The following is a 16,453-nucleotide window of genomic DNA, read 5'->3' as shown; positions in this document are numbered from 1 at the left end:
ATTGCAAATTTCGTTGATCATTCGGTGGCGCTTGGTTTGCACATTTAATTAACTTACGTATTTGGCAATGTATCAATTAATTGGCACAATATTGTCCACTTCACCTTTTAAAAGAAGTATGTCACTAGGAAAGTTGATTTAACAAAACAGAGCATTCATCTGTAGGCTACGTGTATAGGACTTTGTTTTAGGCATCAATTTCTTCCCATGTTCTTACCCAAACTGGGTGCAGCACATGTTAAACTCTGTAATATCCCTCAAAACACAGGGATGACGACTCGCACAGAATAAGTATTATCAGAGGACCAGAGTCTGCAACAAAAAAAACAACAGTAGGTTTTCATGGCTGGGATAATAAACCTTCCTGCCAAGTAAAAATTATTGACATGGCAGATTCACACAGGACAGATGTTACTTAGCGCCACCAGTAACACTAATCCCATGAGAACACCCCCGCGCCACCAGTAACACTAATCCCATGAGAACACCCCCCCCAATTGGAATCAAACCCACAACCCTGGTGTTGCAAGTGCCATGCTCTACCAACTGAGCAACACAGGACCAGTTGTTTGTTTATATTCCTCTTTCAATACAACATTACACATTTGAAATGCATGAACCCATACAATGTTATTTGGCATGCAGCCACTCGAGAAAATAACACGTCAAACAATAACAAGGATACACCTTTTTATTTTATTTGTTTAAGCAGAAATAGTAGATGTCATTGTCTTAGCCACACAGTGCAAATCTGATTCAAAAGACCTTTACTTTCCTTTCGTAACTGAAGAAATGACTGGAAATACAGCAAAGGCGTCACATAATATTCATTATAATATAAAGGGTATAAGACACCAGATACTGGCCGTGTACAACCAAGAAGAAGAGTTTAGTCCTAGAATGAAGTCACTGTGGTCTTGTGTTCTGGAATTTATACCACAGGAGAATCAGACATTCACTCCATTTGGTTTTGGCACATCAATCAACACATACAGCAGTCATCACTGTACAAATACCCATGTAGTTCCCTGAAACAACAACATCTCCAATCTTTTTTTTTTTTCATAATTTATGTAAGGCAAAGATGACATGGGTGTGCTTACCCTGCTTGGCTATGCCAAAGAGGGGAAAAGAGAAATAGGGGAAAAAAAGGAATGGACAGATGGTAGTTGATCATCTTCAGTCTTGTGAGGCACCATGAAACCACTTGATGTGTAGAGGAATGCTGGAAACAGGTGATGGTGGTAGGGCTCCTGATATTACATTCCCATTCGAATGCTCTGAATGATCTGGAAGATTGCTGAAAAATATCAGAACACTATTAAGCATTCGATACGTTTGAGAGAGGAACATTAAATAGGGAACTCAATCACATTACATAAACTGATAGTTCCACTGTGGTTTATGTACTCTTGATTGACTGATTTATTTATCCCACTTGTGGAAGAAAAAAAACATGCATGATAGTATGACGCAGCAAATTCAAACCCATCTTATCTTTAGATTGTATTTAAATACAGAGGTTATTCCTGCTTCTATCAAATAGCAGGGGGATGGTTAGATTAGATTGATGAAATGGCGTTTTGTTCCCGGACAAGCTAAACACCTTCACCCGCTTTGAGAAGAACACAGTGCCACCGACGTGGCCTGCTCCCAGGGACTGTGGGCTCTCGTTCTCCATGGCCGACGTGAGTAAGACATTTAAACGTGTTAACCCTCGCAAGGCTGCCGGCCCAGACGGAATCCCTAGCCGCGTCCTTAGAGCATGTGCAGACCAGCTAGCTGGTGTGTTTAAGGACATATTCAATCACTCCCTACCCCAGTCTGATGTCCCCACTTGCTTCAAGATGTCCACCCTTGTTCCTGTACCCAAGAAAGCAAAGGTAACTGAGCTAAATGACTATCGCCTCGTAGCACTCACTTGTCATCATGAAGTGCTTTGAGAGGCTAGTTAAGGATCATATCACATCTACCTTACCTGACACCCTAGATCCACTTCAATTTGCATACCACCCCAATAGATCCACAGACTATGCAATCCCCATCACACTGCCCTAACCCATCTGCACCGCCCGCAACCGTACGGCTCTCTAGAGGTTGGTGCAGTCTGCTTAACGCATCACTGCCTGCCCTCCAGGACATCTACAGCACCAGAACAGGGACAGAGAGACGGAAAAACAGCTTCTATCTCAAGGCCATCAGACTGTTAAATAGCCATCACTAGCCGGCTACCACCCGTTTACTCAACCCTGCACCTTAGAGGCTGCTGCCCTATATTCATAAACATGGAATCACTGGTCACTTTAATAATGGAACACTAGACACTTGAATAATGTTTACATACTGCTTTACTCATTTCATATGTATATACTGTATTCTATTCTACTGTATTTTAGTCAATGCCTCTTGACATTGCTCGTCCTAATATTTATATATTTTTGAACTCCATTCTTTTACTTTTAGATTGTTAGATACTACTGCACTGTTGGAGCTAGCAACACAAACATTTCGCTACACCCACAACAACATCTGCAAAATGTGTAAAATGTTATATTATGTAATACAATTTTATTTGAATCTGAAAAATGTATGTGCTCCTATTCAGCAGTAGCCTACTGGCTATGGTATCACTGTACAGCATACAAATCAAGTCACATTTTATTGGTCGCCTACACATATGTAGATGTTTTGCGGGTGTAGCGAAATGTTTGATTGTTGGATAGGACCTTGCAAAAGTAACACTACACTTATTAGGTACAGACAGGAAGTATAACTATCTAAAACTGTCCACAGCCAGAGGGCCTAAGCTCAAGGTTTGAGAGAGTTAGTGGATACAGTGGTGAACTTCAACCTTTCAGTCAAACAGCACTTATTTGAGAAACTGATGTTTGATATCATATTGAATCTCCTAACCTAGCCAACGAATGTACTCTTAAGGAGTGTAGGCAAGCATACCGTTACTCCTTAAAGCCAATTTATGTTTGATTTGAAAATGTGGTTGGAGGCTCCTTATGGGGGGTGTGAAGCAATTGTGGAGCATCCAGAGGCCAAACTGAGCTCCGTACCGCATCGCCATGCGTCTTCAAAATGCTGTAACAATGAGGGCGCAGTATAGCACCACAATGAGATGATTGGTTGACGAAAGGTGGGGGTGGGAGGTCCTGTATAAACACAAACTCACTTCCTTGACAACAGCTCTGCGCTACTCCACAAAGCGCATGAAGTATGAATGCCCTGACTTCTGCAGAGGCCGTATCACCTTAAATGCTGCACGGCCAATGCAGATGTTAGATGGACATGAAAAGGCGCTGCATGGTCAAAGTATCTTATGTTATTTTCAGAGGTAGACTAGCTCTAGCAGCCAAAACAGCCAAATACTCCATCTAAACGTTAATTGATTCTCATTTGCAATACGGTTCTAGAAACATAAAACCTATTACTTTCATATCAAATCAAAACAATTTCACAAATGCAAAATATATCCTTAATGTACATGATTTTATCTGGATTTATTGCAGTTACAGCCGACGGTATCGGCTGTAGGTCGGAACGCAATTGCCATTGCAAAATGCATTGAGGTAAGTTCTGACCCATATCTCGCGCCGGCTCCACGGTGTCTTAATGTAACCATGATTGCGTTCTGACCTCAGTGCAGCTCAGTGTAAACCGGTGTAATGGTAGGTTCAGTATCTTCTGGCAAGGCTGTGTGGGAACACTAACCCAAACCCTATAAAAAGGTGTGTAGTAATTTCACCTTTTGTTTTTTGAAAGTTATTTATCGCTGATATGAAAGATATGTTCCTTATGTTTCCAAAACTGTACCGCAAGCCACGCATGTTCACGTTGAAACCTAGCTTTTGATCATGACTCTCAGTTCCTTTACAAATAAGAGTCTTTGAATGAAGGCCTCTTCTGTATTTTTTTTTCTCCAAAAAAAAAAAACGTTAAATTGATTCACACCTTTTATGCAGTTAGTATTCCCACAAAGCCATGTATCCATATTAGTGTTTACAAAAGACTAATTAGCACAGGGGGTCCCTCTATAGCATGCTCCGAACACCTGTGTGAAAATGAAGGCGGCCACCAGAAACGTGTTGTCACTGAAAAATACTGTTGGCTGCAACTATGATAAAGGCAGTTAACAGTGTGCAGTATGTGTGTCTTTTGCATTTGTACAATTATTTAGATGTGATATGAAAGTAAATGGCTTTATGTTTCTGGAACCGTATTGTAAATGAGAATAGATTAACGTTTAGATGGAGTATTTGGCTGTTTTGGCCGCTAGAGCAAGTCTACCTCTGAAAATAACATAAGGTCCTTGGTAACGTTAGGCTTCTTAAGAGTACATATTGGGCTAGTTCAGACCAAGGGTGGGCTCTTAACTAAAGTCCCCCGGGATGAAGATACCTTCATCAATAGGCGCTAAAAGTAGCTATAGTGTCTATGAATGGGGAACTCCTTACCCGAATCACATAATATTAGCCGCGTAAAACAATTGGTTTATCATGAGACATAGGCCTAGCGAAATAAACCAATAGTAATGTATACATCATTGGAAAAAAACATGTGTACACTGTACATATGCATTTACCTGATCCGCAGACGACAAAGATGAATAACGCCAGAAGCCATGGTCCCACTGCCACCTTGTCTTCACCTGGATTTCTCTGCAGAAATAGATCAGAAACCAACATCAAAATGTTGAAGTAAACTTTTAGATATTTTGAAACCATTCAAACAAGTAACTAGGCTATTATTTTCAAACAAAATAGAAATGTATCTAGTACAGTCTTCACTGACTATTGATTCTTTGTATCCCAAAAACTTACCGTGGATTTGGCCACATTGCCTCTCAGCGTGATGTTTTTGCTGTGTTTCTCGTTGGCCATGCGTATTCTCTGTTTTGCCACCATTGTTTAAGATAATTGTAGCCTTTTAGCTATTGATTATTTATGAAGTTGTGGCTGTCAAATGTAGACAGTAGGCTAATTTCCAGAGCTCGGTCGCCGTTTAGTGATGAGTGAGGGGTGGAGTCCGTTTTGCATGCCCCGGTACCCGGGCGTAATAGACTTTAGACCATTCCAATTGGTCCTTCAGTAAAATCTCGATTCGGCGGGGCACCGGATCATGCAAAACAAACTCCACCATTGGCAGGGTGTCTCGAATTTGTCTACGTACACACAAAGTAGACCACTCCCACACAGGAAGGGCTATTCCGTGGTCGTGTCATTCCACAAATGTTTTTTCTTTTCTTAGAAAGAATACAAAATGGCTAAAAGCATTTCATACATTTTTTTTATAGATCAGCATGTATTTGATCATAAACAATATTCAATTTAGGAGTTAATTTATTATGGACATAAAATGTGATTAGTCACATATTTCATGATGATGTGGCCAATGTTCCAATGACACGCCCCTTTTTTTCTTGAGACTTCCGCATTTCCTTTTGCAAATTATTCTCTTTCCGGTACATCATGGCGCCCCCCATACCTATTTTAGCAGGTGGGTTACTTTATTGAAGAGTAAACTCTTTATTTCTTGTTTACGTGTTGTTTTACATGTTAACCTGGTTTGTAGAATATACGCAACGGCCCATCTTAACTGTCACGTGAGTTGGAATGTTGGAATTTCCTTAATTTCAAGTCGACCGTGACCTGCTGTTGTCAGAGCAATAATGTTACAAGCTAGCCAAATGCTTTATAAATATTTTGGCAGATGCTGTAGCATGCAAGCCCAATTCTGTTCCAATCAGATTCACCTCCTGCTGATGATAATATGGCCAATTCTTTAATCTTCCAGAACTATTACATCAGTGATTTTAGACTAACTGCTGCTGTTATTGTGATCACACAGTCCGGGGATCTGACGGGACAGTGCTGATCCGTGGACCACCAAACTGCGAGAAGAATGCAGATTTTCAAAGGTCATTCCCCTTCCATCAATTTTAAATTGTTAGCCAAATCAATCACTGTGCAACTGTTTCGAATTCCATTTTTATTTACTAAACCTTTCAATTTCAGGGACCCTCGGCAAAGTAGATATGTGGCGTTCAGCAAGGACGGGACATTGTTTGCATGGTGCAATGGAGAGAAGTAATAAAAGCTACATCATGACACTATGTCTGCGTCCAAAATTGCACTCTATTCCCTACATAGTACACCACTTTTGCCCTGAGCCCTATGTATCCGTATGCAGAATTAGTATACAGCTCTTGCATGCTGTAGTTTGAATGACATTAGTCCTGTAGACTACCTCTTCAGTCATTGGAATATTTTGCATGCGTTGAGACTGTTCCGATTACAGTAGTTGTCATGCCCATGTTTTGTTTGTCAGGGTCACTGTTGTGAAGGTTGCAGATGGCTCTCAAGTCAGGTCGTTTGACCTTCCAAAGACTGCAATGTTGGAGTTCTCTCCGCTGAACACTGTGCTGGCTACATGGCAGGTGTATAGCAGTAAGTTTCCAGAACTACATAGAAATGCAATAAAACATTTATTATATGGTTTGGTTAGATGATGATAAATGGAAAACACTGACCCTTGATATTGTACTCCTTAGCATATTTCAGGAATCTATTTATGGCTAAAGAGCTCTACACACTATGCAAATGGAGTGACGGAGAGTCACTTTCTACCTAGTTCTATGTAACTTTTATTCACAGAGTTTTTGGAACGGACTATACGTTACTCTGTTTGCCTAGTGTATTAGAGCCCTCAAGCAGGAACACGAGTAGGGAGTCGAGATGTGTTCCGTTTGAAACTAGATATAATTTGAATGTCATGTCCATTGCAATGTATGGTTTGCGGTTGTTTGTGCTGCACTAGCACTCATCTTTACAATTCGTAATGTAATTATAGTTTCCCTTTCTCTTGTCAGAGACGCAGGACAACCCACAGGGAGATGCCAACTTGCAGCTGTGGGATTTGAAAACTGGGACCTGCCTCAAGGCTCTTTACCAGAAGAAGGTTCAGGGATGGTGAGTTTGCACAGTGTTGTATTATTGTGTGTTTGTCCATCTGTAAAGAAATGCAGAGGATTAGCCAGCAGCATAACACCCTGCATCCCACTACTGGCTTTCCTCTCAAGCTAAGCAGGGTCGGTCCTGGTCGGTCCCTGGATGGGAAACCAGATTCTGCTGGAAGTGGTGTTGGAGGTCCAGTAAGGGGCACTTTTCCCTCTGGTCTAAGGAGATCCCAATGCCCCGGGGCAGTGATGGGGACATTACCCTGCGTAAGTTGCCGTCTTTCAGATGGGACATTAAAACAGGTGTCCTGACTCTCTGTGGTCACTAAAGATCCCATGGCACTAATCATAAAAGTAGGGGTGTTAGCCGGTGTCCTGGCTAAATTCCTATCCTGGCCCCTTTCAAATCATCCCCAGCTTCCAATTGGCTCATTCATCCCCTTTCCTTCCCCCTGTGACTCTTCCCCAGGTCATTGCTGTAAAAGAGAATATGTTCTCAGTCAACTTACCTCTAAAAAAATAAGGGTAAATAAATACATTAGTATGTGTTGCCCATCAATGATGCACAGACTGAGTTAGAAACAGGGTCTCCTGTGTGCCCACTAAGCTAAAGCCTAGGTCCAAGTCTATGACAAGGTTACTAATCATGTGAGTGTGATTTAATTAATGATGGACTTGGGAAGGCTAGATAACGTCTGCCACCACTTTGTCCAACTGTCGATCGTTATATCCCCTCGCTCCATTGAATAGAAACTGAAAATGTTGAGAGTTTTTAGCTATGTTTGCATCATGCCCTTTATTTTCTGAACAGATCATTTTTTATCTTGTCAATGTGTACAGGTGTCCAAGTTGGTCAGATGACGAGAAGATTGCGGTCAGGAGTGTTAACAATGAACTTCACTTTTTCGAGAACAACGATTTTAGTAAGTGTCTTCAATTGCCCCCTTTCTTGTCCACCATAAATTGTACTTATTTATTGAAAGTTTAATCAACCAGGAATTCCCATTGAGGTCAAGAGATCTCCTTAACAATATAGAACAAGCTATGATGGCAGCTCCATACTGATGTGACACATAGAACCAAGAATTTATTGAGAGAACTAGGTAGCGATTTTATGCACTTTATATTGTACAAGTACCAATAGTTGTATTAGTTAATCATCTCTTTTCCCAGTCAACATTGCCAATAAGCTTCACTTGCAGAAGGTGTCTGAGTTTATGCTGTCCCCTGGAAGTCAGCCTAGTAAGGTATACCTCTGTTTTTATCTTGTTTCCATATATCAGTTTGGTTAGCTGACTGTAGAAGAGGGTACTGACATTTGCCACTGTGTTTCTGCTGAAGGTGGCTGTTTATGTCCCTGGGAGCAAAGGTGCCCCCTCGTTTGTCCGGCTATACCAATACCCCAACTTTGGTGGCCCGACCTGTGCTCTGGCCAACAAGAGTTTCTTTAAGGCCGACAGGGTGACCATGCTATGGAACAAAAAAGGTTGGTCAACGTTTATAATAGAATTATGTTAAGTAAATGTTATGGAGAATGTGGGGTTTGCCTTATCCTAATAAAGTTTGTAGTTGTAGAAGATTACTGCCATGACGGCTTTTGTTTTTTCCCATCAGCCACTGCGGTTCTGGTGCAGGCCAGCATAGAGGTGGATAAGACAGGAGCCTCATACTACGGAGAACAAACTTTACACTACTTGGCCACCAATGGCGAGACTGCTGCTGTGCAGCTACGTGAGTCTGCAGATTTGTACATAGTGTGTTTTTACTCCACCATTATTTGTATGTCTGAAGGTTTGATCATTTGGTATGTTTTTAGCTGTTACACTGGACGTGTAGATTTTGCCGCCGGGAGCGTGAGCCACATTATTAAGTATTATCTGGCGTGAGCAGCGCGTCATTCTTAAAAAAATAGAACCAGAGTGCAATTGTACGCTGAGCAGCTCGAACCTCTGACTGAGCCACGCTGCTTACGCCCAGGTTTCATTTAAATGAATTTAGCTGATGCTCTGTGGTTCATAAACGTGTGGTATCTATCTGTGTTGTGAACAGAGAAGAACGGGCCCATCTACGATGTGGCATGGAGCCCAAGCTCCACAGAGTTCTGCGTGGTCTATGGCTTCATGCCCGCCAAGGCTACTGTCTACAACCTCAAGTGTGACCCTGTCTTCGACTTCGGCACGGGCCCCCGCAATGCCGTCTACTACAGCCCCCAGGGCCACATCCTGGTCTTGGCCGGCTTCGGGAACCTACGGGGCCAGATGGAGGTGTGGGATGTCAAGAAGTGGAAGCAGGTGTCCAAGCCCCAGGTGCCCGACTCCACCCACTTCGCCTGGTGCCCGGACGGTGAACATGTCGTCACGTCGACCTGTGCCCCCCGGCTACGTGTCAGTAACGGCTATAAGATCTGGCACTACACTGGCACGGTTCTGTACAAGCAGGACACGCCGACGGGAACAGAGCTCTGGGAGACTGTATGGCAGCCCTTCCCAGACGGGACGTTCCCTGAGAGGCCGGTGAAGTACCAGGCAGCACCCAGTGAGCTGGGCAGCACAGAGGCCAAGCCGGCCCAGGCCTACCGCCCACCTGCCCTGCGGAATAAACCGGTCACAGCCAGCTCCAAACTGGTGAGTAGAGGAGGTCCAGGGGTCAGGTTTGTGTTGTTTTCAGTAGGCATTCAATTGTAAAACAAAAATGTGCATTTAAAGAGAGAGTTCCCCAAATTCGAATTAGCATGTCCAATCATCTTTTAAGTGACTTTATTGAGCTACACAATCAGTTTGAAACACTTTGGGATGATTTGGACATAAAATGCATTGGTGCTAATATTAGTGATACCAGGCATTGGTTTTGTGCCATAAATGCTGACAAGTTAGCATTTGGAGACCGTGGCCAGGTGAACAAAATCAAAGCATGGATTGCTGTCTTACCTTGTCCATAGACTGCTTACAGAGTAAAGAAACCATGATGTCATGTGGGTGAACTATCCTTTTAACCCCCTAAGGTCAATGTCGGCGTGGAAATCTAATTAGCATAATACATAAAAAAAGAAAAAAGTTTAAGATAGAAATATATTTTGCATTGGATGCGTCTCAATCCACCACATCTGCCTGTTGCACTTCCGAATCTGTGGTGAAAGGTGACAGAGCTAGAGCGGTGTTTGTCAGACCATGAGACATCCTGAGAATCGGTCTTCTCACTAAATCGTCTGAACGTTTTGGCCTACAAACTATTATGACCCCTCTATGGAAAGATGAGACTCTCACGAACACGATGCTTCCAATTTTGCTCTAAGACCATCACAAGTGTCAGGAGACTCGTCTGAAGTCTGTACAGCCGATCTGCCAACGTCTGTCTGTAGCGTCCAAACCGTTTGGGCTACACACTAATATTACCCCTCTGCAAAGGTGAGATTCTCACCAACATGTACAGTACCAGTCAAAACTGTGGGGACACCTACTCATTTAAGGGTTCTTCTTTATTTTTTTACTATTTTTCTACATTGTAGAATAATAGTGAAGACATCAAAACTATGAAATAACACATGGAATCATGTAGTAACCAAAAAAGTGTTAAACAAATCAAAATATATTTTGCCAAAAATATGGTGTTAAAAACATGTATAACATTTTTTTTTTTTTTTCTGATCTTAACAGATATAGGAGAGACACTTCAGAGCAAACTTCCTTTCGATATTTTTGGGACTATCTGTTGTTCCATGTAGTGAATCTGTTATTCAATGTGTTTGTATGGGCTAGTAGCAGTAAGGACATTTTATTTTTATTTTTTTTTAAATCTTAAAATCTTAAAATGTAAAATCAAATAACTAAATGATCCCTGTTATGACCATCTTAAAACAATTCCATATAGCTTAGTAGAACTCACACACCCCTCCCCTGGCTTAAACTCTGATGTGTAAAAGGGCCAAATAAAGTTGTATTAAATCCACCCCTGAGGAGAAAAACCTAATAGTGATGAGGGAATATCCATAAATATCCACCCTTTTTTCTGTCAGCATGAAGAGGAGCCTCCACAGAACATGAGGCCTGGCGCCACCGGAGACAAGCAGCTGTCCAAGACTGCTCTGAAGAACCAGAAAAAACGAGAGGCAAAGAAAGCAGCCAAACAGGTACAGATGCTTTGCATGATCTTCTCCTAATGAGTGAGTGAGGTGGAGAATAGCTCAGAGCTACTGCTCTTGTCTAAGTTATCAGATGGGGAGAGTGGGAGTTAGCGAGGTAAGCGATCTCAAGTTGTGTGTATTATTTTTGTGACGTTTGAAGCCTTCTAGGGTTTGAACGAGTTATGTTTTCTGCTTGTGTAGGAGATAAACCCAGATGCCCTTGAGCCCCAGTCAGACCCATCTCCAGCCAGTAATGCTCAACCTGAAACCTCTTGTGGCGACCCAGAGACTGACAAGAAGATCAAGAGCGTCAAAAAGGTAACAAAACACAGTCACTGTTTATTACTCAGGAGTTACTGTATCAGTTGGTGGCTGAAGTACCTGCAGTAACCTGTTTGTTACTTACAAATTTACTTTACAGTCATTTCCCATATGCAATATACACTACCAGTCAAAAGTTTAAACACCTACTCTTTCAAGAGTTTTTCTACATTGCAGGATAATAGTGAAGACATCAAAATTATGAGATAACACATGGTATCATGTAGTAACCAAAAAAGTCACTATTATTCTACAATGTAGAAAATTGCAAAACATAAAGAGAAACCGTTGACTGGTTTCCCAAATGTCGGTGGGAAAGCGAGTTTTACTTCTTTCTATACTTGACCTTTTAATTTTTTCACTCCTATGAAAATGATTTATCACAAGCATACTGTAGACAAATGACTCTGAGTAAGTTCCACGTCAAGTGTTGCCCTTGGTGTTGAGAATGGCTTAGCTGTACATTAATTCTGTTCATTTCAAACTAACTCCTAGAAACTGAAAGCTATAGACGAGCTGAAAGCGCTGCAAGCAACTGGGAAACCCATTCAAAAGAACCAGGTATTATTCTGACAAACTATTGTCATGCAAACCGTCAATAAATATCCACAGTTTATACATTTGTATATTAAACTTGTAAATATCACAGAATTGTGTTAAAATATGTATTCTCGGCCTCCCGGGTGGCGCAGTGGATAAGGGCGCTGTACTGCAGCGCCAGCTGTGCCACCAGAGACTCTGGGTTCGCGCCCAGGCTCTGTCGTAACCAGCCGCGACCGGGAGGTCCGTGGGGCGACGCACAATTGGCCTAGCGTCGTCCGGGTTAGGGAGGGTTTGGCCGGTAGGGAAATCCTTGTCTCATCGCGCACCAGCGACTCCTGTGGCGGGCCGGGCGCAGTGGGCGCTAACCAAGGTTGCCAGGTGCACAGTGTTTCCCTCGACCCATTGGTGCGGCTGGCTTCCGGGTTGGATGGCGCTGTGTTAATTTGGGTTGTGTATCGGAGGACGCATGACTTTCAACCTTCGTCTCTCCCGAGCCGGTACGGGAGTTGTAGCGATGAGACAAGACAGTAGCTACTAAACAATTGGATACCATGAAAAGGGGGTAAAATAAAAATAAATGTAATATGTATTCTTTTTCTCCCTTGTCATTTCTCTTTTAGCTTGAAAAGATGGAAAAGGAGGCTCAACTCATGAAAGAGCTTGAGGATCTTCAACTAAAAGTGTAAAATAAATGACTGAATTTGTTCATGAATAAAACACAAAACATCCTTGCCATATGATCAAGATCCAAGAGCACTCCCAAAGCTATATTTAATGGACACAAATTCGGATCTCATACCATTTTTACTACTCGGGAAGGCTTGTCACATTTTCAAGTAAATTTGAGCCTTGAAAACTTAAAAACATCGAGGCACTATTGCTATGCAATGTATGTACAGGTTATTAAAGCCAGTGACAATACATATTATTTAGAATTTTATGTATATAGTAAGCAGTTAACTGTTTCAACAGCTAGATGTTACGTTGGTTTTTACTTTAAATTGAATTAACTCGTTTCAGTTCATTGAGATTCTGAAAAAAAGGTATGCTGCCAAAACAGTTGTTCTTCTTCATGGTTCCAAGAAAGGGTTGCTAATTTCATAAATTGCCACCAAAAAAAAGTGTAATTGAGAATAGTTTGTGTGATGTCACTACTACTGATTGAATTGGGTTATCATTGGACGAGAGCATTGCCAATCACGGTTCTTCCTTGCCATTGGCAACCACACAACACACCAGTGATATTGTAACCACCCGAAAGGTAAACCGAGAAAAATAAACATTTGTTATGTAGAAAACGTGTTTGTGGTCTCAAGGGTCGGTGGAGAAGCAATATAGAATCCATCGTTCTATATTGGGTTAGGCGTTTAGCAACAGCTGTACTGGACTGTACACGACATGGATGATAGTTCTGACGGTAAGGGTGGGGATGATGAATGTCATGGACCTGGATGGTCTGGTGAAAAATAATGACCCTTCTATAAGCGCTGCTGACAGCAGTGGCACTTCTAGTGTTGCGAGGGTGGAGCTAGTGGAAAACGAAAGTAATGTGTCGAAGTGGAAAGTTGTAATCGTGTTTGATGAGACCTTGGGGCCTCATCTACTGTGCAACCTATTCGATTAACCAAAGGCGTAAGAAAGATAGGTGAAGTCGCATTAGCCTGATTCGTTGGTAATGGTAGACTGTTAATATTCTGTGCTGACCATGTTCAACGGGACGATTCTGAAAATGAATACTCTCAATGGGAAGAAAAAAACGAGTTATGTCCATGGAGCTTCTGCTAAACTGAGGGGGGTCATTTCTGGGGTTCCACTATCTATGTCCATAGATGATATAAAATAAAATGTAGTGCGGAGGGAGCATAGTGGTTGAAGCCAAAAGGCTATTCAGTAAGAAAGGGGCAGAGAAGTGAAAGCCTGACAGCAGTATTCATGTTTGAGAAGGTTTTGCCTAAGGAAGTTCAGATGGGCTTCCTGGCTTTCGCTGTTAGAGAGTTTGTCCCACCTCCATTAAGGTGTTTTAAATGCTAATGAATGGGACGTGTAGTGTCTCTGTGCAAAGAAAATAAAATATGTGCCAAGTGGGAGGGGAACAGGATTATGGTGAATGTGGAAACAATATCAAGGCTAACTGTTGTAATAGTGGGGGCAACACAGTGCAGCATTTGGTGGATGCCAGGTGCAGAAAGAGGCTAGAGGCCCATATATATATATATATATATATATATATATATAAAATAACTAATGTTTCTTATGCAGAGGCTGCAAGGCAGATTGGTGGAACTATTAGACAGAATGATGGAGTTAATGGGGTCAGTACTGGAATAAGTGGAACGACGGTAGGAAATGTTGCTGTTGGTCCAGACACAGATACCAGACCTGTTTAGAAATCTTGCTCTCACAAATGTGTTGTCAAAGGACACCTTGTTAATCAGATTGACTTCATAGCTTTAATTGGAAAGGTTACCAACCTGACTGTGTTTGTGGAAAGAACAACTGCCAAGTTAAAGATTGTGGAAGCAGCAACAAAGTATTTAGGAGTAACAGTTACTGTCACCATGGTTGTTGATAGGTTGACTCATAATAATACTAATGATGGAATGTTACTGTCACCATGGTTGTTAATATGTTGACTCCTAATAATACTAATGATGGTATGTTACTGTCACCATGGTTGTTGATAGGTTGAGTCCTAATATTACTAATGATGGAATATCTCAGTATGATTATAATCCAAGTTATGGTTTTTGTTATCCTTCAGCGGAATGCGAGAAGCCTTATTGCTAATGGTCAGGAGTTTAAGAAACATTGATTTAGAGATCAAACCTGATGTGATATGCTTAAAGTCTGTTTGCTTAAAGTCTGTTGGACAGTTATCTTTAGAGAGGCTGGTTGATGTATGTGCTGCCTCTGTGACCGCTGATTTTAAGTGCTGTGAATTTATATTTGCCAGTAAGTGAAGTGGGTGAGAAAAGGAACGTGGTTCCTTGGTGGACTGAAGAGTGCACTGCATCTATTCAAGAAAATAAATTGTGTTTACAGGATTTTTCATAGGGATTATGACTCCTGAGAATCTACTTGATTTCCAAAGGATGAGAGCATTAGTTCGTAGGGTCATTAAGTCTTTCAAGTGAAATGCATGGAGACAGTTCTGCTCTACAATGGGCAGGGGTACAGAGCTGGGGGATGTATGGTCTATGTTCAAGAAAATGACTGGGAGAAGCAAGTCCACTCGAATTCCAATTTTAATTGTGGGTCAAAAAATGGCTGTAACTAATAAAGAAAAAGCTGACTTGTTGGGGAAGACATTTGTTAGGGTACATAGTGGGGTTACTTTGGATGAAGTATATAAGCAATGCAGGTGTGAGTTTTTTAATGCTCATGTTAATGTGTATAAGAAAAGGGATACTGTTGACTCTTCTTTGGATGTTGATTTTACCATACATGAGATGCATTCAGCCTTAATCGGCTGTGGATATACAGCCCCAGGTCATGATCAGTAATGTGTAAGCATCTACCTGATGAGGTCATACATGTTCTCCTGGGATTATTTAATACGATTTGGAGTGAGGGGGGTTATACCTTCTATTTGGAAATGTGCAGTAAGGCCTGAGGAGACAGCCTATAGGGAGGAGGTCAGAGACTGCCAGGACAACAACCTCTCCCTCAATGTGATCAAGACAAAAGAGATGATCGTGGATTACAGGAAAACGAGGGCCGAGCACGCCCCCATTCTCATCGACAAGGCTGCAGGGAAGCAGGTTGAGAGCTTCAAGCTCCTTGGTGTCCACATCACCAACTAACTATCATGGTCCAAACACACCAAGAGAGTCTTGAAGAGGGCACGACAGTGCCTATTCCCCTCAGGAGATTTGGCATAGGTCCTCAGATACTCAAAAAGTTATACAGCTACACCATCCTGATTGGTTGCATCACCGCCTTGTATGGCAACTGCTCGGCCTCTGACCGCAAGGCACTACAGAGGGTAGTGAGTATGGCCCAGTACATCACTGGGGCCAAGATTCCTGCCATCCATGACCTCTATACCAGGCGGTGTCAGAGGAAGGCCCTAAAAATGGTCAAAGACTCCAGCCACCCTAGCCAGTCACAGACTGTTCTCCCTGCTACCGCATGGCAGAAAGCGGTACCGGAGCGCCAAGTCTGCGACCAAAAGGCTTCTTAACAGCTTCTACCCCCAAGCCATAAGACTCCTAAACCGCTAACCAAATGGCTACCTGGACTATTTACAATGAATCCACACACACACATTTTTATGCTGTTGCTACTCTCTGTTTATAGTCAATGCATAGTCACTTTAACTCTACCTACATATTACCTTAATTACCTCGACTAACCTGTGCCCCCGCACATTGACTCTGTACCGGTACCCCCTGTATATAGCCTCGTTACTGTTATTTTTTTGTTGTTCTTTAATTATTTGATATTTTTCTATTTTCTCATTTCTTTACATTTGAACTTTTTTCTTAAATCTGCATTGTTGGCTA

At 42.0% G+C, this 16,453-nt stretch overlaps 2 protein-coding genes across 3 annotated transcripts; one reads left to right on the top strand and one right to left on the bottom strand.

Annotated features, from left to right (window-relative positions):
- Nucleotides 1-677: 677 nt before the first annotated feature.
- On the bottom strand, nt 678-5,044 carry LOC112265038 (stress-associated endoplasmic reticulum protein 1). The gene is made up of 3 exons (XM_024442034.2): nt 4,830-5,044; nt 4,592-4,667; nt 678-1,300 (listed from the first exon to the last, which is right to left on the bottom strand). The coding sequence occupies exons 1-3, from the start codon at nt 4,911-4,913 to the stop codon at nt 1,260-1,262; spliced, it is 201 nt and encodes a 66-aa protein (XP_024297802.1). The 5' UTR covers nt 4,914-5,044; the 3' UTR covers nt 678-1,259.
- Nucleotides 5,045-5,401: 357 nt separating this feature from the next.
- On the top strand, nt 5,402-13,248 carry LOC112265037 (eukaryotic translation initiation factor 2A). Of its 2 annotated transcripts, XM_024442032.2 has the most exons (14): nt 5,402-5,505; nt 5,857-5,926; nt 6,024-6,095; nt 6,337-6,455; nt 6,878-6,977; nt 7,805-7,887; nt 8,138-8,211; nt 8,306-8,450; nt 8,579-8,695; nt 9,014-9,588; nt 10,977-11,090; nt 11,286-11,402; nt 11,901-11,966; nt 12,569-13,248. In XM_024442032.2, exons 1-14 carry the CDS (start codon nt 5,478-5,480, stop codon nt 12,632-12,634), a joined length of 1,746 nt encoding a protein of 581 aa, XP_024297800.1. In that variant the 5' UTR covers nt 5,402-5,477; the 3' UTR covers nt 12,635-13,248. The 2 variants fall into 2 exon arrangements, with proteins under 2 accessions (XP_024297800.1, XP_024297801.1); XM_024442033.2 differs by lacking the exons at nt 5,402-5,505; nt 5,857-5,926; nt 6,024-6,095; nt 6,337-6,455 and adding an exon at nt 7,088-7,231.
- The last annotated feature ends 3,205 nt before the right edge of the window (nt 13,249-16,453 follow it).

Source organism: Oncorhynchus tshawytscha, linkage group LG13 (assembly GCF_018296145.1).
Source record: "Oncorhynchus tshawytscha isolate Ot180627B linkage group LG13, Otsh_v2.0, whole genome shotgun sequence".
Taxonomy (NCBI): Eukaryota; Metazoa; Chordata; class Actinopteri; order Salmoniformes; family Salmonidae; genus Oncorhynchus; species Oncorhynchus tshawytscha.
This window is presented reverse-complemented; position numbering and strand designations above follow the sequence as displayed.